Source organism: Protopterus annectens, chromosome 2.part1 (genome assembly GCF_019279795.1).
Source record: "Protopterus annectens isolate FY-2018-M chromosome 2.part1, PAN1.0, whole genome shotgun sequence".
Lineage (NCBI taxonomy): Eukaryota > Metazoa > Chordata > Ceratodontiformes > Protopteridae > Protopterus > Protopterus annectens.
The window spans coordinates 177,534,219-177,558,217 of record NC_056729.1 but is presented as its reverse complement, the minus strand read 5'-3'; the positions used below and the strand labels follow the sequence as shown (position 1 = coordinate 177,558,217).

General features: G+C 38.9%; 1 protein-coding gene across 1 annotated transcript in view; it reads right to left on the bottom strand.

Moving 5' to 3' along the window:
- Positions 1-23,999, bottom strand: part of ARAP2 (ArfGAP with RhoGAP domain, ankyrin repeat and PH domain 2) — a 2,678,178-nt gene that overhangs the window by 458,438 nt on the left and 2,195,741 nt on the right. The window contains exon 28 of the mRNA XM_044062089.1: positions 23,295-23,434. Coding sequence (XP_043918024.1) covers positions 23,295-23,434 — 140 coding nt within the window. The remainder of the gene's footprint in view (positions 1-23,294; positions 23,435-23,999) is intronic.

The following is a 23,999-nucleotide window of genomic DNA, read 5'->3' as shown; positions in this document are numbered from 1 at the left end:
GGCATTATGTCAGCTGTCAGGAGTTCTCTCAGTTTTATGTAAGCTGTCACCACTTCCCTCGATACAATGCCACTCCACTACCTTCCTTGATGCCCATGCCTGACTGTCGCTGGTCTTCTCTTATACAATCCATCCATCTCTTGCTGGACATCTACGTTTTCCACTTGCCTTCTTCCTGCCTGTCCAAAATCATCCTCAAAAGATTGTCTTCTGCCTTCTTGCATTTGTACCCAAACAACCAAAAACTGTTCTCTTTGACCTTCTATGCAACTGGAGCTACTTTGGCTTCTGCTTTTACGTCCTCACTTCTTCGTCTGTCCAACAATGTGCATCCTACTACCCATCTCAGACACTTCAGCTTCATCACTTCTAGCTTCACTGCCCAGGTTTCTGTACCACTGGTCACACCACTGTTTTGTACTCATTACTTTTCAATTTATTTGGCATTCTTCTGTCACAAACTGGCAGGCAGTGTTAGAAGAGCTTGCATTAGTTCTAGGTGATTAGGTCACATCGGCTGATTAAGCACACAAACCTAGAGGAAGAAATCATGACTTGTATAAGACCTCACTGATACAGACTAGAATGAACTCACATGGAAGAAGTTACAGATCTGCTGAATACTGACAAAATTAAAATGTAGCTAGATTTGCAGCCAGTCAGTCATACAACTTCCACTGCTGCTCCACCCTAAGATATGTAAACCATCTTGACATACCTCAGTAGCTCAAGTTTTCCCACCTTCTCCTTTCTCATAAACTGGTATACAAATCCTCATCCTGCCCAGCAGCCAGTGCCATTCGTAAACATTACCTCCTTAATCGCCCTCTTCGCTCAACTGAGAAACACCTCCTTGAACTCCTCCATAAACTGAAAAAAAATCTATCGGTCACTGTCTGCATTCTTTCTCAGGAGCTAAAGTCTAGAACAGTATTCCTACAAATATTAGAGCAAGGCCCTGTAGTCACATATACAATCTCCAAAGAGATTTCTCCTTAACTCCTGTTCTGTACATGTCTGATATCAGGCTGACACTACTTGTTACTCATTCCTTCTCTTCCCTTGTCTCCTCCTCTTCCTTCTTCATTCTTTCTCCCTTCTCTTTCCCTTGCTCTTCTTTTTCCCCTTTCTTTTCCCCCCATCACTTATTAGCCAAAACACCAATCACTTCTTAGATAGCTCCCTACTGTAACTCTATTTCCTAATCTACCCCCAGCTGCAAAATCTCTTTTCTTTCTCTTACTCTTTTGTCCATATTTAAAGTGTTTAACATCTTTACCACTGGTTATTGCTACTGATTATACTTTACTAGGTGTTCAATATCCAATGATTGTTAGTTAATATTCATTGTATGATTTTTTGATCTGACTTTATTTATCCTGTATGTGAATTCTACTTGTTACTGCACTTCATGTGATAATATTATGTAGTTTATCAATTGAACTATGTATGCTGAAGCTTTTCTCCCCGGGCCTCCGCTGAACGTGGGATTCATGCCCAGTCAGACTTTCCCAGTAAACGAATGCCAAATAAATAAACAAAATAGCTTTTAGTAGTAATGTTTTACTTTTTTTTCAATCTTGTGCCTGGCACTTACCTTATCCTTTGATATACTGAAGTACAGTTGTGTGACAGCTCCATACCAGTGAAGGCCTGCGGTTCTCAAGTACTTCTGGCAAAACTACTTGCTACTAAAGAAAGTATTCCAGTCCAAACATTCTGAAGTAGTAGAACTCACATCCACTTATGTTCATGGGTGTTTACTAGGCTAATGACCACAAGGGCCTTTTTAAGCATAGCCATGCATCCCAAATCTCTGACAAGTTCTGATACCCTTGATAAGTGTAAGCATAGGCCTGGGAGATGAACCATTTACAGGTTACCTGTGTTCATTAGAGAAATAGGTGCCATACCATGGATGAAGTTCTGGTTCCCCATCCAATTGCCCCAGCTGCACTTGAATTGGTTTGGGAGCCTGTTCCATAGATGTGGTAGTCCCTGGGATACATACCTATCTCTCCAGCAGGTTTTATTTATATCACAGCCAAGGTTTAAGTCTCTGGTCCTATTTATTTTGTGCACATGCAGAAGGTCCATCAGAGTGTGGTCTGACAATGGCCTGTATGCTAGGCATAGACCTCACCTCAAAAGCCTGTAGGGGACAGAATACAGGGATAGGGCCTTTAGGTGGTCTGCATAGGACCTTTTACTTACGCTCCATATTTTTTTAGTGAGGAACCTCTATGGACATTCCAGTTGTTGGATATGCCTGGTTAGGTACATACTAAAGCGGACATTGTACTCAATGATATGTCTGATGACAGAATACAGTGGAACAATGACTTCCATGGACTTAGATGCCATACTTTGTTTATAAGTTGTGCAAAGCAGAATGATTTCCTCACCACTGTAGACACACGACGGTCAAAGGCTAGATTACTGTCTATGTGTGTCCCTAAGTCTCTGACTACTGGATCAGCTCTAAGAGGTGTGTTGTCAATATGATAGTTACCAGGGATGGATGACTTCCCAAAGGATACTATTATGGATTTCTTGGCATTAATTTTAGATCATGGCTCTGACACCAGTTGTTTGTTTGTGTCAGCCCCTCATGCAGAACATTTGTGTCAGTGTGAGATTCAATGACAGCTCCTAATTTGCAATCATCTGCAAATTTAGTTAGCCAGCGACCACTGACATTGGCCTTGCCTTCTGAAAAGTAAATGCCAAAAATGAGCAGACCAAGGACTGATCCCTGAGGCATGCCACTTGTTATTGGTCTCTCTGTTCAAGCGGACTCCCCCAAGTCTAACTTCCTGTGTCTTGTCTGCTATCCACCGGGTAACATACAGGTTTGTACATAACCTCTTGAATTTGTCAACAATGCTCGAGTGGGGTGTGCTGTCAAATGCCTTGGCCAGGTCAAGGTAGGCAGTGTTTTGGTGACTTTCGCAAAGAAGTCCACTAAGTTGAGTAGGCATGATCTGCCCTTGAAGAAACCAAACTGGGCTGGGTCCAGTGTCTGGAGGTTTACTATATCTCTATTTCTCATCTCCATGATAATTCTTTCCCTGGTTTTACATATAAGACTAGTGAGACTTATGGGTCTGTAGTTTCCAGGGTCTGTAGATGGCCCACCTTTGTGCAGAGGGATGACTGTTGCCTTTCTCCATCCATGAGGCATAAAGCCTGTTTGGAGGCTACCATTAAATAGTAATGCCAGAGGCCCTGATAAGTCATATTTCATGCTATTTAGAAGGCATCTTGAGATACTGTCTGGACCCACTGATGCAGTGCTCTTGGTCTTAGAGAGAGCATTGAAGATCTGTTCCCTGGTGATAGTACGGGGAGTTGTATTTGATGATATTTCCTGAGGGAAGGTTGAGGGTGAGACAGGGTAAAGTTGGAGCTGAATTTATCAGCCAGGTGGTTTGCTATGTCTTCTGGATCAGAATAGGTGGCTTCATTTACAATGAGTTCTGCACACAATTGTGTATTGCCTTAAATGTTGCAGACATAGCTAAAGAATGCTTTGTGGTTGTCCTTGGCCTGGAAGGCCAAACTTACCTCAGTCTGACGAGCCTTATCTGCAAGGCCATGGAGCGTATTATCATGGAACCTATAAACAAAGACATTGGCAACCTTCAAACACTGGACCCACCCAGTTTGGGTTCATAAATTGGCCGATCTTGTCTCCTGAACCTGATTGACTTCTTCGAATCAGTCTCCAGAGCCATGGACAAGGGTAAGGTGGTCCACACAGCCTATCTAGACCTCGCCAAGGCCTTTGACACCATCCCCCCACTCTGGAATCATAGATAAACTTACTAAGCTGGGCATTAATCCCTACGTCACCCAATGGGTTGCCAACTGGCTTAGTGACAGAATCCACACTGTAAAAGTAGCCGACTCCAAATCCAGCTCCAGACAAGTGATAAGTAGAGTATTTCAGGGTTCAGTCCTGGGACCGCTCTTGTTTGGCATCTACTTCTCTGAAGTACAGGCCAATACTAAGGGACTCTGGCTAACAAAGTTCATAGATGACTGCAAACTGGGAGCCATTATTGAATCCCCAAATGATGTGGATACTCTACAAAAGGGCCTTACAGAAACAGATGCTTGGTGCCAGAGCCATGGGCTCAAGCTCAGTGCCAAGAAATGTATAGTTATCCCCTTTGGGAAAAAACATGTACCCATGAATTACCACATAGGGGGCAGTACACTAAACACCAAAAGTGTGATAAGAGACTTAGGGACACAGGTGGACAGTGGTCTCACCTTCGATAACCACATCGCCACAACAGTCAGGAAATCCTTCTATGTGGCACACCTCATCACTAAGGGCTTTTTATCCAGAAAAAAGGAGGTCATTGTCCCACTGCACTCGTCCCTCATTAGACCCATTATAGAATACAACGCCCCATTTGGTATGTACCTCTCAAGACATCTGCAACAACTGGAAAGGCCACAGAAATCCCTCACTAAAAGAATCACAGGCCTAAAGCAGATGCCCTAAGCTGTCCACCTTAAAAAACTCCAGCTATACTCTGTTGCATATCGTCTACTCAGAGGCGATCTCTGCTTAACATACAAGGCCATGTCAAACCCAGAGCTGTTGGACATGCTACACTTAAAGAAATCCCAATCCCTCAGAGCCACACGCTCCAGGGATCTAAACCTTGTCATCACAATAAACAAAACATGCTGGAGGGATAGCTTCCTGAACCAGAGACTCCTCAGACTCTGGAATAGACTGCCCATACATGTCAAGCAGAGTGTCTCTTTGGGCCTCTTCAAAAGGAACCTTGATGATTGGATGGGAGAAAGGAAATTCACCCCGGGGATCATGTCAGTCACCCTGCTAGACAGGGGTCCAGGGAAGTAAATAGTGTGGGAAGAAATAGCCAGGGAATTGTTATGGCTAGGCTTGTATAGGCCTTAGGGCTGATAGCCTAGTACCAACCTATGAACCTATAATTTGGCTTAGGCAAACTTTATTTGTCCTCTGAGTTGTTTGTTTAGTTTGATGAGAATGCTTTTTGTCTTGGTGGGTGCTGCACCTCCTAATTTATGCCATGATTTTCTTCCTCCTGTTAAACAGCCTATTGATTTTGTGATTCCACCAGGGTGGTTTGATTTTTTGAGTTAGTTCTGTACTTCTTCCTGATGGGTACAGCTGCCTCTATACAAGCTATTAACATTCTTGTACATGGTTTCTGTGAACAGTTCTGCATAGGCAGCAGTGTTCTCAGGGTTTATGGGGACTTGAAGTTTTGCCAGGTTCTCACTTAATAGCAGGAGGTTAGCTTAAGAACAGTTCCTGAATATTCCAGGTTTAGCTGAGGTCCAGGTTCTGACCTTACAAGGGAAGGCATTACAGTAGGGGGTATGCAGCACTCTCTCATATTAGTGAGGACCAGATCCAGTATGGTTGCACCCCTAGTTCGTGTACTGTCTATCTTGTCCAGGGAGTTTGTGTTTACAAAATCCAGGAATCTCTGTGCATGTACATTTGGTGTCATAATGAATTTCCAGTTAATAGTGTGGTTATTAAAGTCACCCACGAATATGGTATTGGGTTGGATGGTTAGTGTTTCTAATAAGTTTAAATACATGGTATGGGTTTCCTGCGTCATAAAGGGGGATCTATAGCTTGCAAGGAAGTGTATTGGATTTTGCCTATTGTGATTTGAAGATGGAGCAGCTCAAGTGCATTGTCATAGTTTCATAGGTTCATACTAGGCTATCTGCCCTGGGGCATTTATAAGCCTAACCCGATTGTGTTTGGCTTACGCCACCCCTTGATTTGAGTATACTGTGCCCTTTTTAAAGTTTAGTTTACTGTTTGACCAGCCTTGAAGTATATTTATCTTTGATGTAAATAGAAACAACTCCACCTTTAGTCTCTGCCTGTGAAGTAGCTGGCCTAAATGTGTGGACACTGTGCTCTCTGCGGCTTTAAACCATGTCTCAGTGACTGCACAGACATCAGCATTCTCTAGGGTAAGGAGAGTTTGTAGGGAGTGGAGTTTCTTGTTTAGGCTCCTAGCATTGAGAAGTAATACCTTTATAGTTTCTTGGGTTTATTTGCTGTGTCGGAAGTACTTTCAGTTTGGCATTACTTAAAAAAGGTACTATGGGGGAAGACAATGTTTTAGCTAATATTCGAAAGCCTAGAGGGGTGTATACCTCTCAAATGTCAGGATTTTTGCCTCACATTTGGTCTGTTACTCAGTTTGTGGTTCTGGAAAATCACTGATTAGAGTTTGACTTCATATCCTTCAGAAAATGCATTTGAAATCTTAATTTTTAAAAGTTGTCCCCCTATTTTTGGCTTTGCCCAGATTTCTTATGCCAAGAGGTTGGGATGTATGGAGAGGAGAGATGCAGACTATCCCTGGCAAAGCAGTGTGGTCTACTGACCTTCTCCTTCAATGCTGACAAATACTGCACCATCTTAGAATGACACCAGAAACTAAGCCAATTATTAAAGTCAATCATCTTTTATTTGTATTGTGGCATCATCCTTGGAGAAGGCAAAATGCTGCTCAGTCCTAGGCTCATAGCAGACTGAGACACATATTCCGAGAGCTGGAGGAAGTGAGTCTCCCAGTCACAAATTTTAAATCCAAGGAAGAATGGAATGTGCCCTCTTGAGATGGGGGGCTAAGGTGAACAGTGATTCTTAGAAACAACCTTACAGAAGTGTTAGAAGAGGTTGGATAGTCTACAGATACATAGGTTAAAACTGCTGAATATGCCTTCTAGCATATGCTTTGGCTAGATCTTGGTCAAAATAATCAGGATGGTATTGCAGCAGTAGAGCAACAACATTCCACCTGCTAGATAAAGCATTCACTGCCCAGGCCTCCAGGCAGGGCTTTAGTGAACAGAATATATTCAGCTAGTGATTGTCAGAGGATGCTAAAAGGATGAGTTCTGGAATGTTTCCCTTTTCTTCAGTTATGAAGAAGACATTTCTGTCCAGTTTCTACTCATGTAAGGTTCTTAAGGTTTTGCTTTGGTAGTTTGTCCCAAAATGTAGGTGTCTGGGTATGTAAGTTGCTTGTGGATATACATCCAGGTCGATGCCTAAATCCCACAGCTTTACAGTTAACATACAAAGGAGATAAAGGTGTGTGCCTTCCTGCTTGTTGATAAATTGCATCACATATGTATTATCTGTCTGCACTGAGAGGATTAATAGTTTGAGTACATTCCTAGTCGTCTGGAGGGTATAAATGATTGCCATGATCTCTTTCACATTTACCTGATTAGCCATGATGTTCCTGATCCACCTGTAGCTTGTACCTGTAGATGGAGCATATATGCCCCCAGTGCAAATTCTGAGGCATTTGTGGCCAGCATCTGGATTGGCTATGCAATACTCCAGGGGAGGTTGGGGAAGATGTTGAGGCTGGTTGCCATTTACAAAGTCTCTTTCGAATAGAGGGATAAGAGGAAACTTGTTTTCTATCAACTGCTTGTACTGTTATCAAAGACACTTTAGAAAGTCATTACGCTTCCTCATATACAGGGTTGCAAGGGAAGCTATTAGAATGCAAGGTGACAAGTATTTCAAAGCCGTTTACACTTGACTCCTGTCTAACCTTCAAGCAGTACACTGATAAAGAGGCCAGAAAGCTCAACATCCATCTTAATGCCTGGTATGCCACTGACAATCACCTGACCCCTCCTCGAGCATGCCATGCCTTTGCAGTTAATATTTTAATACCTGGCCTGAAGGTGAGCTCCATGTAGAAATACCACACTAATCCCATAAGAACCATACTCTGCAAAAGTTAACAGCATCTGCAAATTTATTAACCTTGTTCCACAATATCAACACCAGGGAATGGAATAGCTTCTTTAGACTGCATCATTTTACTTGCCTCTTCCAACTTCTTACAGATTTCTTGAGAAGTAGGGTCGACAAGTTTTGTTTTTCCTAGGACGGAGTTCTACTGCTGCCCATTTGTTAGCATAATCAGGTAAAGTACAAATTCTTATGTGCACATGACAACTACTCACTTCTCCAGTGTAAGCCTCCTTGGAACTGTCATCCACTGCATCACTGCCATGCTTCATATAATGTTTCCCTACTTTATGTGATATCTTAGACAGCTGTTTTAACTCTTTCCCTCAAATGGTCATCAAGAATGTGACTGGCAATGCTGATACAGATTCACATAAGTCTGACAGTAACCACCCCACAGAATGAAGGTGGCAGCGATGAAAACATTTTAAACAAATCTAACATTACTGTCCCCCTGGTTAGGGAGAGTAATGACTACTAGTAGCACACTAGACCCCTCTGGATGCATTCAAAGGCAGAGCTGCCACTCAATTATTTACAAAGATGCTTGTATTACTCTCATACCTTGTAAGCCTGACTTTCTTGATGCAGTGACTTATGCGTCTGAATCTAGGGAGATGTTATAAAGAATGCCTTAAAAAGAGAAAAGCTGATGGCTTTGGTTGTTCTAAGCCTAAAAGTTAAACATATCTCTTTGTTGCAGGAGCACATTCCTATACTCACCATGTAAGGTGTTCTTTCATAAGACCCATTTTTTACACAAAGGAGACATCTTGCATTGTACTAGGCTGGCTACCCTTGCAGGCCACTTTAAAGCTACCCAATTCCCTTAAATGTTGCAGGGAGCCCAATGAAGTGGTGTGATGGTCCTCAGCACTGAATCTAATAGGAGACATATTCTATTCCATGCAGACAAGATGTCATTTTCCCAGCTCACAGTCAAGTTATCCATTGGGGATATCCTGTAATGATCCAATGGGTCCAGGTTTAAACAAGAATAGTGACTGAATGATAAATCAGATTCTTGTAAAACAGACAAATGTTGAAAATACTATAAGCAAGCTGTAAATGAACCAAATTATGGTTAGAAGTATGAGTGTCTGTGAAAAACCACCCGGAAAGAATGAAGGTGCAACAGTGTCTGTGAAAAACCACCCGGAAAGAATGAAGGTGCAGCAGTGTTTGTGAAAAAACACCCGGAAAGAATGAAGGTGCAGCAGTGTTTGTGAAAAACCACCCGGAAAGAATGAAGGGGCAGCAGTAGTAAGAAAGGGCCTAATAGTGGAAACCATACCCATTTAGAAGGAAAATCTGCCAAAATATTCCAAAAAAAACTAATGGTTCCTTTAAGCTCTACACTAGTTTGCTTAAGCGTATTCTTAATACAGACAGAAGGAGACCTCATACAAGCATTAAGTAATTTCTTTCTGTAGATATATACTGCATTTATTTTTACAGGTATTCCACAATAATTTGGTACCCTTTAATGATGGTGAGAACCAGCAGTTACTAAAACATCTGAGAGCTGTTCTGCTTGTGGTATTATTACTCTACTAAAGGAAATACCACATATCGAAGAACCCTTGTGTAGGAAACTGGACCTCACCAGGACAAAACTCCTCTAATCTACGTGGAGTGGGAGCATCCGAGTCTCTTGTGTGACAAACTCTATGTCAACAAATTCATTCATCAATGCCTTCTAGAGTAAATCCATCTTATGATGCTTCTGTTTTGTATATGATTTTTTTTTCCCTGTATTTAGAATTGGATAGAGGTTCACTTGTTGGGGAACTGCCCCTTATTAAATGTTCTATGCTCTAAAAGAGACCCACAATTATTTGCTGCTCTTAACAGGATGTTTTACGTGAAGAATTTATAATGTTCACAAGTAGTTAATTCATGTTGATCACCAAAAGAAAAGAAAATAAATGCTAGAAACGATCGATCATTAGGAGGAATCAGTATCCCATATGCATGCCAAACGGTGACTTTCCAGGTATGTCAATAGCCACGGACAATAAATAAATCCAAACCAAGCACAACTGACCAAAGAATGTAACAAAATACAGTAAAATGGTAAAAACAAAAATAGGATGCTTATCACTCTTAAAGCTTTGCTTGGAGGTGATTGATGGACTTAAAAGTGAATTATCATCTGTGTCGTTCAACATCAAAACAGAAATGAAAGAAAAAAAGAAAGAAATGAAAGGAGTTTGAATTAATCTCCCTTTTGCAGCAGTGTTTCCAACTGAAGCCCGTGGCATGACAGGAAACCTGGCTCTGGAACTGGAAAGGTATTACTACTGTCATGTTTGCCCACAAGACTTATGTCTGCAAATGACTATGTCTCTTTATTTACAATGAACTACATCAATGATCCTTTCGAAGAACATCTTGCAGTTTCTTAGAATTCTTTGTTGTTCACTTTCTGAGATTCCTTAAGGCATGAATGGGAAATAAGGTTAAAATGAAGTAATGTTTGCAGGCTTCCGGATTAGTTATAATCTCTCAATAACATAAAGACTGTAGTAATCCTTCCTAATATATGTGTGTGTGTATATATATATATATATATATATATATATATATATATATATATATATATATATATATATATATATATATATATATATATATCTATTCTGCTGTAATGCATGCTTTTTCCCCTAAAATGACAGACTTCGGAACAAAAGGACAGCAAAGTTGGTGCCCTGCACAACAATGTAAAATATCTCTCCTGCAGGCAGCACATAATTCATTCAAATAATAAATGGAATAAGTTATATGAGGTGTTAACTATCACAAAAGAAGTTATGAAAATACTAAAACTCAGGCACACACATCAGATGACATTAACTGATTGGTTATCTTACAATTAGGTGACATTCCTTGTGTTGTTTATTAATTTATTGTTAATAGCATCATGTTTTTTGTTGCTTATTTTCTTTTCCCAGTTTCACTTCTGCATTTCATACCTTTAAACTGTGCATGTGAGATCACAGTATGAGAAGATGATGTCCTCACCTATGCAAAGTGTTTCTCCTATCTCCATGGATGCGCAGGTAATGAGTAATTATATTTTACTAAGGAAGGTGTGAGGGCAATGCTCCCACAAGTAAGGTGCAACAGACTGTCAGAACATTATGCTTAGGTTGAGGAGTTTATAGTACTTGTATTTTTTGTTTTTGATTATTTGTGGCTGAATAATTTAGGGGCAGAGGAATCACTGCTTCATCACAACTGCCAGTTTTGGTTTCAACACATTGGGATGTTCTTTGCATGAATTATGTGTTTTTGAACAGAATGCTTAGGGCAATCACTGTAAATTTACAGTACATCACGGCACCAATTAATGAAATACCAAGGACTTAATTACAAATTTGTGACCACAACAAAGTCTCTCAGACGTCCTTTTTTTTGAAATGCAATGCCTCACAGTAGAAAGGAACAGACTAATTCTCATTAATATTCTTGTTGTCAGCCCTTTGCAGAATTAGTGCAAGTTGCTTGAAATCAAATGCATTCTTGGCTGTACATTCAATGTCAGGGAAGGATATCAGGATGGCTCAGAGGGATCTCTGTAAGTGTTTAAGGCAGTTTAGACTAATGACAGTGCTGCCGGAATGTGTAGTCATTCAGATTAAGTGTAGGATGCTGGAACAATGACTTCTACGTCACTACAATTACCTTTCTTTTAAAGAAAAATTACAGACTTTACCAACATTTAACTGTGAAAACTAATACAGCACTAATGCATCAAACATTTAAAATTTGTTATTTTGCTTTTTTATTTCTTGTATTTACTATGAAATTGTAAGTATTATCAAAATATTTGCAGGTAAGTCACTACTGGTAATCATGTACAGATACCTACAAGTGACAACCCAAATTCAGTCTGAAATTAGAAATAAAAATATTGAGGCAGTTACACATTTTAAAGTTCGCATGGCATACATTGGAAACTACTGCATCTACAAGAACATAGACACTTAAGTAAAACAACTTCCTACTCTGCTGGATAAATGTCTGGCTACAGAACTGTCCGCAGCTGTAATGTAACATTGCTTAAATTTAAACCTGACTGTAACTGCTAGCGTTTATCTTTCTGAAAAAAAATAAAAATAAAGAGTGACTGATTATTCTTTATCTGAATTATTGTTCATTTTACACTGAACCTCTGCTATTATTAGTTATGCACCCATAGTCACAGGAAACACTACGGACACTTTTGTGAATCCTACCTGCTTTATCAGTACGTCGTTTCTGAATCAATTACATTGAGTACTGTGTTTTTTTACTTTCCTCGTATCGTTACATTTTATCATTTGATCAGAAGCACATTTCTTTATAAGTTACAAAATCAATGCTTAAAGGATTTGTACAGAAGGATGCCTTGAAGTATTTTGTGAAGTTGCCCTATGGCCTTTCAGAACAAAAATGTTTATGGAATATTTCCAGGCAATGTGCCTGTGCTGCGCAGTTCAGATGTTAGTTAATTCATTGAGAACAAACTCATTGGCTTTTACCTCTGAACAAAACGCCTTTTGCTAAAATTTTGCACAGACATTTGCCCCACCACTGTAGGGGAGTACTGTACCCCTCCATATCCCCCAACTAATATAAACATCTTCCAACATTACAGTCACATTTGGAGAAGAGTTATGAGTCCTCGGTCTTCAGTTATTAGGATAGCACCTGTGAAATTCCTATGGCTTTCTCAAAGGCATATATAAGTATTTCTTCAAGTCCATCGCTTACTGCTAAAAGCTTATTAGCATTATCTTGTGATTAAATCCCCATTTTTTCTCAAAGTAAGCAACGTGCATCCCATTAAATGGTAGTCTTTTATCCATTCTCAATGTATTAGGTGTGCCAGATAATACAACACTTTCTTCCAGACTGGAATAATTAAGTGAAGAAGTGGACATAAATAGTCCTGTAGTTGGATATCAATAGTAATCATCAGTTATGCTTAACAAACGCTCACCAGAAAAGAAAAGAACATAGAAATCTACAGCAACAAATGCTGACAAGATAGCAAAGATCCGCACAAATATGCATTAAGTTCTGTCAATGTTTGTGCTGCCAATTCTAATATCTGGGCATAGAATGCTGTCTTGTTCTGTGTATTTGCTGAACATTTCACATAACTTTGAGTGACAGACACTATACACCTGAGAATAGCTGGAAATGCTTTCTTCTGTATATTGTTTTTACTATCCCTTAGTCAGTTCTCATGCTCAGTCAGCAATGATTTGCCTTTTAATGAATGAGGTATAAGGAGCCTTATTCCACCTAAAATAAATAGGCTATCATGTGACACACTCAGTTCCTGTTAACAGTTATCACACCTGTTAAGCATAGAAGCATTTTTATGCTATGCATATTGTCATCATTTCTGCTATAGGTCATTTACTTACTGAACTACTGTGTTGTGACTGTTTTCTGATTGCATTTATTTTTTTCTAGTTAATGTTTCCTTCCATGCATGTAAAGCATCAGTCCCACACATTTAGGTCTTAAGTTCATTCTTTCCCAATGACAGGCGCACTACCTTCACTAAGCAACAGCAAGAAAGTAGGGACACAGATCCACATAATCACAGAAGTGCATGTTTAGCCTACTTTTGTCTTTACTTTAGTCTGTCATTGAGGAGGCATGACTTCATCTCAGTGGCCTGAGTGTCTGACTTTACCCTCCCAGATCAGGCCCCATCTGTGTATCAGGACAAATCAAAAGTGTCCCTGGCTGGTGGACTATATGGCACCCTCCTCCACTGTCTATGTCATACTGGTTGAGGCATATGTGGACCTTTCTGTAAAGACCTAACCCAACCCTCTAGTGGCTGACATGAGCAGTCGCTTCACCTCAGGGATCTACAAAACACTCTCCATATGTGTGTATATGCTTGCTTCTACCCACATGCCACTTTTTAAGGGTTACCATCACTAACTTGACAGTGACAACTTCATGACCCAGTCTATAAGATGCACCTCCTGTGGCTGCAAATCTTTGGTCACTGGTGGCAAACTGCAAAGCAGACTACCATTCCATCCCCATTGAATAAGTGAGCTGATGTTAGTTGCTAACTCTTACCATCCAACAATCGGTTCATCCAGTACCCAATCAGCTAAGTGAATTCAGGTCATCTGGATCACACTCAGGGCTTTATCCCATAGGCTACACAGCCAGACTTCTCACAGTGATCTGTTGTAAGGTAAGGGCTTCAGGGACACCATTAAATGCAACAAAATTAATAGATTCTTTTGCCACAAGAATATCTTACAGTCACTTTCACACAGCTTACCGTGTGTCTTGGCAGGAAGTCTGCTACATTTTCCTTCTCCTTTTAGAATAATACACAAAACCACAAAGTTGTATTCTCAGACTCCATCTTTCAGTTCTTGTGTTTTTTTAGATGTGTGGTAGTTAATGTATGAACTCAAATGGATTGTGATCTGTTATTAATGCAAATTTCTGTCTATAAAACATATATTTATTTCACTGTTTGCATTTGAAAATTGCGATAGTCTGTCTGGTCAAAACCTGCTTCCACAAGAAGCCTAAGGAAAACAGCTTCACAGTGTCAGTTTGTTTTGTTCTTCTTTCGGCTTTTCCCAGTTAGGGGTCACCACAGCGGAACTCCGGTCCGCTAATGATTGGCAGTAGATTTTTACAGTGCCGAGGTGCCCGCTCGATGCCCAACCTTTAATGAAGGCACACCCATTTACACATGTCTTTCGAATGCCACTCGACTGCAGGGAGGACATGCAGACTCCACACAGAAGGCGCTCCAGCCGAGAATCGAATGGGAGAACCTCTTGCTGTGAGGCGACAACGCTACCGCTGCACCAACGCGGCTTCAATAAAATATCATAATACTTTACACTACACAATACCATTTGTTAATACAACACAGTACAACTTATATCAGATTACAGCCTACATTTTGATCATATAACACAACATACTATACACCATAATTATCATAACAGGTTAAGGAGAGAGATGATGTGTAGTAAAGGATATCTTATTCCAGGTAAATACTAAAACACTGTGGGTAAAGGACATGTGGTTATCTACAAAGGCAGCTGATTAAAGACTTTATGATATAGTTTGAGTTCTAACACCTGTGAATGAGGAAATTATTAAATGCTATATGTGGACCTTCTTGAAAGTACAGGTGCTTATGTCAGCTCTCAAGCCAAAGGGAAAACATTTTCCCAAAGTTTGTAGACTACAGGACTACAATGAAGAAACAACAGGAGCTACATTGGTTGAGAGACACCTGGAAGTGGCATGTTTAGGGTGGTGGAGTTCTAGATCACTGATTTTTTTTTTTAACTGTAAGTAGATAATAAGGGTTCAACGCTCTGGATAGTTATTAGCTTTCAGGGGGAAAACAGTGTTGTTATTGTGACAGGTGATTAAAGGTAAATCTGGAGATCTGGTGGTAAGCTTCTTGTAGCTTAGATGTGAGAAAGGAGCTAAGATTATTAATGGCACATAGGTGATCACTACTATAGTTAGTGCTTCTTTTTCTGTTAAACAGTAATGTTTTTGTACATCAGTAAGTAGTATACTTGGATAAATGATGAAGTTTAACTTGATTTTTGAGCATAGAGGTTAAAAATAACTCTAGAATCAAGTGAATTTGCATCAAAAACATGTTGGGGTTCTTTAGCATCACTTAAATAGGAATTATTCCAGAAACTAACCAGTCTTTCAGGATTTATAATGCTTTATCAAAATATTCAAAGTCCACATTTTTTTTCTACTAAAGTTATTAAGTGACTCTGTGACTGATGAAAAGTCATTAATAAATGTTAGTGTACAATCTGCTATGCCTGACTTGTAATTGTTGGTTATTTGGTGACATTTTTATCAAACTTCACCCATTCAACAATCTATGATGTTCTCATAGAAAAACACTGAATTAAAGTTTAAACTTTTAAACCCTATTAAAGACTATGGACTTTGTGACAAAGGGGGATACTGCCAGCACAGCCATCTGGAATTTTGTAAATAATTACAAGTCATTTGTGAATGTCAACATGATTTATATAAGATGCTTGTGTTACAACTGTATTAGAACTGTATGTCATGTGTACATCAAACTGGTTTGTACAGATATTTGTGTTAAAAAGATATTTTATAAAGTGCTTGTGCTTAAAATATAACCACATTGTGCCCTGCTGGAAGTGAACAGAAATGTACATGCACTATTGTAACTATTTAAATGTATATAATTTAACAGTGGAAACTGGAATACAAGAGGTTAACTTCAGAAGAATAGCTGAAATTAAATTACTTTATAGGCTAGGCCAGAGACATGTCTGTGTTAAGGAGCTTTCTGTATTGTCTTTGGAGTGAACTAATTACTATCTCTGAAAGTATGAAGAAATGTAATTGTTTTATGACTTGAGGCATCTGCCAAAGATCTGAGGGGTATGTGTTTTCACAGGAAGATGGTAAACACTGCCAAGCTTCCACAGTGGGGGTTTCACCTGGAATAGAGTCAGATTACAAGAAATTATGTCATTCTGCAAGCTATCCCAGCAGTAATATTTGAGATATTAATTTGAGGAGTCTCTTAGTGAGACAGGGCATTCTATATTCTACCTTGGACCTGACAAGAACCATTCACCACATCTGCCTTGCTCTGATGAAGTAAGTTACGAGGGAATAGTATATTTCTCTTAGATATGGTCAGAAATATAGCAAATCTAAGTTTAGATATTTCTCTTTATTTATTTGAGACTGTCCTGCAATGTTGCTTTAAATATTTCCTGTGATTTTGACTCTGATGTCATTGTGAATATATACTGAGTACTTTCTTGTTCTTTTATTATTAAATATATTTAAACCTTTCATTGTGGCTGATCTGTCTAGAATATTTAAGTTTTGAGAGTACTTGCATATTAATTTGGTGACACTGTGTGGACCACTCCTAACAGCCTTGCTCCTGGTCAAACTACCACGTGTATTAATATTAATATTACACAGTAAGATTGGGTACACTTTGCTAAGGGCCTTAAAGTAGCTGATAAGGAGTTGGCTGGTGCAGTGATAACCACCTTATAGTCAGGGTAAAAGAGGGCATATTTAGTAAACCTGTGCCAGCCTTTCCCAGGTGTGTGTGTGTGTGTGTGTGTGTGTGTGTGTGTGTGTGTGTGTGTGTGTGTCAGCTACTTAGGCAGGGACATAAAGCACTGGTTGGAGTCAGAGGGTGCTGGAGGTCTTGGCTTGGCCACTCAGCTGAGATCTCAACTTTATAGCTGTGCCAACGGGGAGTCTTACTGGGGATCTGGAAAAAGAGGGAGAAACCAGCCCTGGACTGACTGTGGTCACTGTGTGCTCTTAAGGGAAATTGTACTTCATGTAGAGAGCTGCATCTGGAAATACTGTGTGTGTACTTGTTATCCTCCTAGTGTATGATCCCAACTGGTGCCAGTGGTGAGGACTGAGGCTCCTTGATTACTGGTCCAGTAATTGCATTCTTTCATACTTTCAGAGGGGCATCACAGACTTATACTACGCTATCTCTGTATTTACATCACCAAAATGGAAAGATCACTTAATACCTTAATTAGTAAATTGCATATTTATAATGGATTTTTTTAGAAAACTAAAATGTTTCCTGGAGAAAAGGGGTGTTAGACCTGCAATTGTACACTTTTATCTTGATATGGTCTAAATTCTCTGCAGTAATGTAACAAGCGGGATCTTCTCTTTTCATTCTGTACATATTTGTTTGAAATGATGTTATTGTTATTTGCAATTAATTACAGTTTTAAAAGCTTCTCTGACTGGTAGGAGAATGGAAATACAGGTATAGCGGGTACCCATGCTATTGGTAGGTTGAGTATTTTTTATTTATGCAAGTCTCTCTGAATAAGTTCATGAGTAAATGCTAAGCTATCAGTCTGCAAATTACTACAAGCCTAACCAATAACCAGTGACCATAATCAAACCTTGTACTTCACATCTGCGAAGAAAAGACCTTAACCATTATGCCAACAAAATGGATAATTTCACTAAAAAAACTACAACTGCATGGACTAAACTTAAATAACAATATTATATTACAAGGACAAGACAGAAAGCTCATGATAACCATTTCAGGAAAATATTTCTGAGAGTTAAAGAGACACTCACAGTGCTTGTTATTAAGTTTGTTTCTTGTTTGCTACTAGCTGTTTTTTTGGGTCTATATTAAAAGACCGAATATTCAAAACCATGAATACGACAAACACGACACGTAAACGCCGAACAGCTGAAACAGCGAAACATGTAAACATCGAAATATGGAACTCCGGACTTTCCTTGGCTAGCAGAGTGATCGTGGGGAAGAGGAAATATATCCTTTTCCCGACTGTAGTGCGATCTCAGAGTTGGTGTGTATATATATATATATATATATATATATATATATATATATATATATATATACACATATATATAAGTAGGGGGGTGTGGGGTGCGCAGCTCCCACACAGGGGGTGCAGGGGGGCTTGCCCCACTGCAAAAGTGTGTTTATTGAGGTTTATTTAATTACGTTTTACTTACCTGTATGGTGCTGTTGTTTGCAGAAATGTGTTTGGCGTTCTGTATTTCAATGTTTACGTGTTTCGCTGTTTCAGCTGTTCGGCATTTACATGTCGGGGTTGTCATATTCGCAGTTTTGAATGTTCTGCCTTTTAATATAGACCTTTTTTTTTTTAATTATCAGTTGGTACTGCATTACTGGAACATATATTAAGTTATCTTTCTTGTGTCTATTTTAAACTCAAAAAGGTACAGCATGGCTGAAGACCTAGGTGTTCTGAAATAAAGTTTTTATCAAACTATTTGCTGTTTTTTATTATTAATATTATTATTATTATGTAAAGAGATAAGCCATATTCTGACTCTGAAAAAAAAATTGATGGTTAAAAGCAAAAACACTAGGACAGCTTTGACAATAATGCACCGACTGCAAATCTTGGATGATGTTACATAAACTTTTATAGGCCATTAAAAACATTTAAAGCACATTCTCTGTGGTATAACCAAACTCTTTCCACATCATTCCTCTCATATTCGGGCCTTCATTTTGGTGACTGCAGCTGCTGTTTCCTTTCTGCCATGTTGCTATTTATTACTCATATGTGGGAACCCCTTCTAGCACTGCCTGGAAGCCATCTTCCTTTAACATGATATTCCCCCACCATCGCAGTCTGTCATCAGCATGCTTCACTTCCTTGATTTTCTGCTCTGATAGCTCCAGCAACTGTAAAGCTCCCAACACTAACTGAACTTTTCAATTGTAGAAATCTGTATGTTGAGTAACTAGGAACAGGCAAAGAAAGGACCAAAGCATTCCTCTAAACTGTACTTCATTATGAGCAACATTCCTCATTTTGAGTGTTAAAAAGTTCATGTTTATTTAGTTTTTTTTTTTTTTACCATGTCAGTACGTTCTTCACAGTTCCACAACAAATGGGTCTGTCACACATTCGGTGTTAAGGATTTTTTAAGTGATATCCATGTCAAATAATATGAATCATATTAGTTCATCAAAATAACTTTTTAAAAGTGTATGGTAATTACTTTAACTATCCTGTGAGCATTCTAGTTGAAGTTGTTAGCACACACTTAGTAAGTGTCCCACATTTTGCCCATTTGTTCCACATTTTTAGGCAGTGATCCACATTTTGAAGAAAGCAGGTTGAGAGCTATGGATAAAAGAGTCCCAGCACAGCATGATCCTGACCACTGTGGAAGGTTTTTTTGTTGTGTCCTACTCACAGTCTTGCCCATTATCGAATATGTATTGCATATGTACATGCAGCAGGACTTGAACCCTTGGCATCCACTGAAAACATCTAGTCATTGGCTGAAAACCATGCTTCTCCACATAACATCTGACTGAAACCAAATGCCTGAATGGATAAAAAGACTGAAAATAATCCAAAGTACATACTGCACAAAAAAAATCAACATTTATACTTAGTACTGAATAACTCAACACCATTCCCTGCTCATGTTTCCGGCTGCACCCTCACATTTCTTTCTTATGCGTCACAATGTTCTACTTACTACATTTTTCTCAGTACTAATAGGTACACTGTAATACAATAGAAGGAGATGTATGTGGCTGGTTGCAGTTTGGGCATGCCCTGCTGCAACAGTACATACTTAATGTAAGCTGTGTGGTGAAATTTGTACAGCGGTTTATTTTCAGTTAAACTCTTTCCAGGTAGGTGGTTTTAGTTAAACTGCTTCAGTCATATGGTACTCAGTTTTATATCAGAAACTACTGGGTCCTATACTTCTGGAAAACAAGCAATGACTACATTTTCGTTGTGCCTAATAAGGCCTTACAAACAATCCATACAAGGTCTACATCTATGATATTTCTGTTTATAGGAAATAAACTCCTTAAAAGTGGCCCCTGAAGCTATTCCATACAGAAATATCTGCAAGGCACTCACAGGACATCATAACTACATGCTTACATTTGTCAGGTCTGTACATCTACTACACCATCAATCACACCAAATAGTGATCGGGACCTCTTACGGCCTGAGTGTGCAGAACATAAGGTCCAGGTCTGGTGACATACAGAGTCAGTAAATGACCTGGCACATAATTCCTGTAACAAATCAACACTCGGATCCAAACCAAGTAAGCCATTCCTTCACAACACATCTCTCCAGGTTTCATCATAACAATATGAGGACTGAAGCCTCTCAGTATAACTGCAAGTGTCCTTAGTTAACACCTTATACCAAGCACTTCATCTCCAGTTTCCAAGAATGCCAACTACTCTAAACTGTGGCTAAGTATTTCTGCACAAACATAAGACTATTAACCACTTCAACTTGCACTCATGCTAAGTTGATCTCCTCATCTACAGGCATAAACTTTAACTCTATGGTACCTAGATGGGAGCTTATGAGCATTTACATACTGTTGCAGGACCTCACCTGAGTAGGAAAGAGACCACACTGATCCATGAAATCTGAGTCTAGAACCTGTGCAATATGTACAAATAAGACCAACTAACTAGCATGTTTCATCATTCTGTACACATGATGGCTTCTTTACCAGAAGCAAGATGGCATTTCAATCCCAAGATACAGTTTAGACTGTCAGTGTTTAGTCTGTCCTAACTTTTCTTGCTTCTGCCTACTACTTGTCTGGCTTCAAACATGGTCACCGACTATTACCTTAGAGGTGGTGACTACCCCTCTAGCTCCTCACAACTATTCTTGTGTTAATCCTATTAACACTCACATGTATGGATGGAATGGTTGATGAATATATCTCAGTTCCAGTCAAGGTTCACTGGCTCTTAATAGGAAGCATCATGAGACAGCTTTGCATTGTTCATTGTTTGGCCTTCCCTGTCAAGATCTTGTGACCTTGTTGTGATGAAGGGATTTTTATTATGCTGTGATTTTTAGATCTATGTTGAGATCTTGTTCGAGGTAGTTGTTATGAGGAGCAAACTTGTCTTCAAAAATAGGCCAATAATACTTCTAATGCAGTTTCTGAAGGGTGGATCTGCATAATGAGCAAAACATGTTATTGAAAAAAAAATGTGCAGAGTTTACGAAGATGTATGTGAAAGATGGCATGTTGAACATCTGTGGTCAAAATGTCTAAAATAACAAGTTTATGAGCATAATTGAAATCCTGAAATAAAACAATGAAAATCAAGAGCTCCACTGGAATATGGTATGATGTCTATGAATTTCACAGTAGATCCTCAAAGACATGTTGTCTTTTTTTTTACTGGAGGTAGAGAAAGTTGGTGTTTCTGGTAATAAAGAGGGATGTGCTTAGTGAGGCAGCTGTGTGCTGTCAAAGGATAATAATCGTAAAGTGTGTGAAAATGAAAAGGATGGGACTGATAAAAAGCAAGTACCACAAAGCATAACTGCAGAGATGAATGAAGAAAAAGCACAAAATAGAAGAGTAGAGTTGAAGGAACAAGTTTCAGCAGCAGCAAACGGGAAAAAACAAGAACTGATTCTGACATTGATTCAGTACATTCTGAATGGTGATTCAGAAGATACCGAGGTGCAGGCTGCTATACTACTGCATATTCACTGCATACAGGTTTTATTTTACTTTGTTACTTAATATACACATACTATCATTAATTTTCTTCATATCTGTGGTAATTAGGTGTACAGTTGATGATAGCAATTACAAAGAGAAGTACTGTACCTCAGTCATCAAGTCCAGTCATGACAGCAAGAAAACAACTACATAAAGATTATCTCAGTCAATATAAGAGATATTTCTGAAAATATGTAAAGCAGGCAATGTACAATATGTAGGTCAGTAAATTAATACACAAGACGTTAAGGGTCTGGGTACCTCTGGAAAGTGTGTGTCAATAAACTTGGTCTCTTGGTGAAGGTTTGCAAAGTATACCATGAGTAACAGGGCATTAGTAAACCAACATATGGCCATGAAATTGAAGGAAATGTTGCATACTTGGATCTACAATGTGCAATAAAAAGTTCAGAAAATGTAGCACAGACCATCTAAAGCCTCTCTACTTCTGGAGGCTACTGCCTCATTCAATTACTTCCTCTTCCTCCAGCCAACTACACAAACCTCCAGCAAAATTGATCACCTTCTCTAGCAAATTTCCTCTTATGCCTTGGAGTATACAAGGGGAACATATGCATGGTTATGTTGGTTTTATAAGAAGACATTAATTTTATTAAAGTCCTCATAGCTATACACACCAAGATTTACAGAGTGGTAAAAATGTGGGCAGTACACTCTGCCGTTATATATATATTTGTCAGATCTACCAGCTTGTGAAGACCCTCTGTTACACAATGAAAATGTTATTGTTTTATTGTTCTATGGTACTTTCATCATCTTGGCATTCTGTTTGACATAGCAATGCAGAGGTGCCAGCTGGATGTTGCAGACCAATTTTGTTGTAACTACAGCTTTGCAGGACTATGCTATCAATCTCTCACACTGTCTCGTTCAAGAAACATATATGTATATATTTTGCAAGTCAAGGCTGATCTAGGCGTGGGATTACTAGTATCCTTCATAGTCCATTGTTTCTGAGATTTGTGCCATTCTGTGATACATAGAAAATCTTTGTGTAAAAACAGCAATAATAAAATCAACTATTGAGCTGATACAGTGTAATGCTGGATGGCAAAAATCTTAAACTTCAATAAATCAGTTTACTTTCCACAGCATGTGTATTTTATTTCTTCTTATCATGTAAGAAAGTCATAATATGATGACGTATGCCAAGGGTTCTGAGTAATGTGAAACTGTTGTACAGTATTACAGTATAAATGAAGCATCTCAGTTTAGTGACACAATGAATTAAATTTGAAACACAGTTAAACATTATAAAGCAGTATAATGCATAATTATAAATTGGTTAAGCAAATAACAGGCCTCAGGCTAGCTAATAAATAAGAATGCAAAGGGTAGCTCTTACCTTTGAGTCTTTGAAAAGCAGCAGCTTTCCAACACGTAACACAAAATATCTCTCCTGAAATTTATTTCCTGACAGAAGTTTTGATGGTTCTTCCTTGCACTTCAAAGATCCAGTTTTTATTGTTTCTGATGTGTTTTTTACTGTAGACAGAAATACAATATGCAAAGGTTAATCATACAAGAATGGCATCCTGTGCTTTATATTTCACTGAAACTACCACTGCATGAAGTTATAATTCAAATAGAAAAGAATGACATCCACATCCAACAATAATAGAAATCTTTTACTTGTCCAAATGCTAAATTGTTTACTGACTCAGAAATGTATTTAACAATTATTTTGCATGTGGTTGGGTTGGAACAGGAGCCATAATTCATACATGTGTAGAAATATTATCACGCAGACATGGTTAACAAATCAGAACATAGTAGTACTAAGTGGTCAACATACACACGCACTTGAAGGTGTCACACTCACAGCCCAGCTATCTGGAATTTTATAAATAATTCTATGTCACTTCTGAATATTGATATGATTTATACAGAACTGTATGTTACATACTGAGCTTCAAGAATGTAACCACAGCATACCCTGCTAGAACATAGAAGATTAACTTGCAAAACTTGAGAATAGTTGAGGTTAAGTTACTTTATAGCTGGGCCATAAACAAGAGATGTTATCTCTCAGTTTAAATGCAGAAGGAGA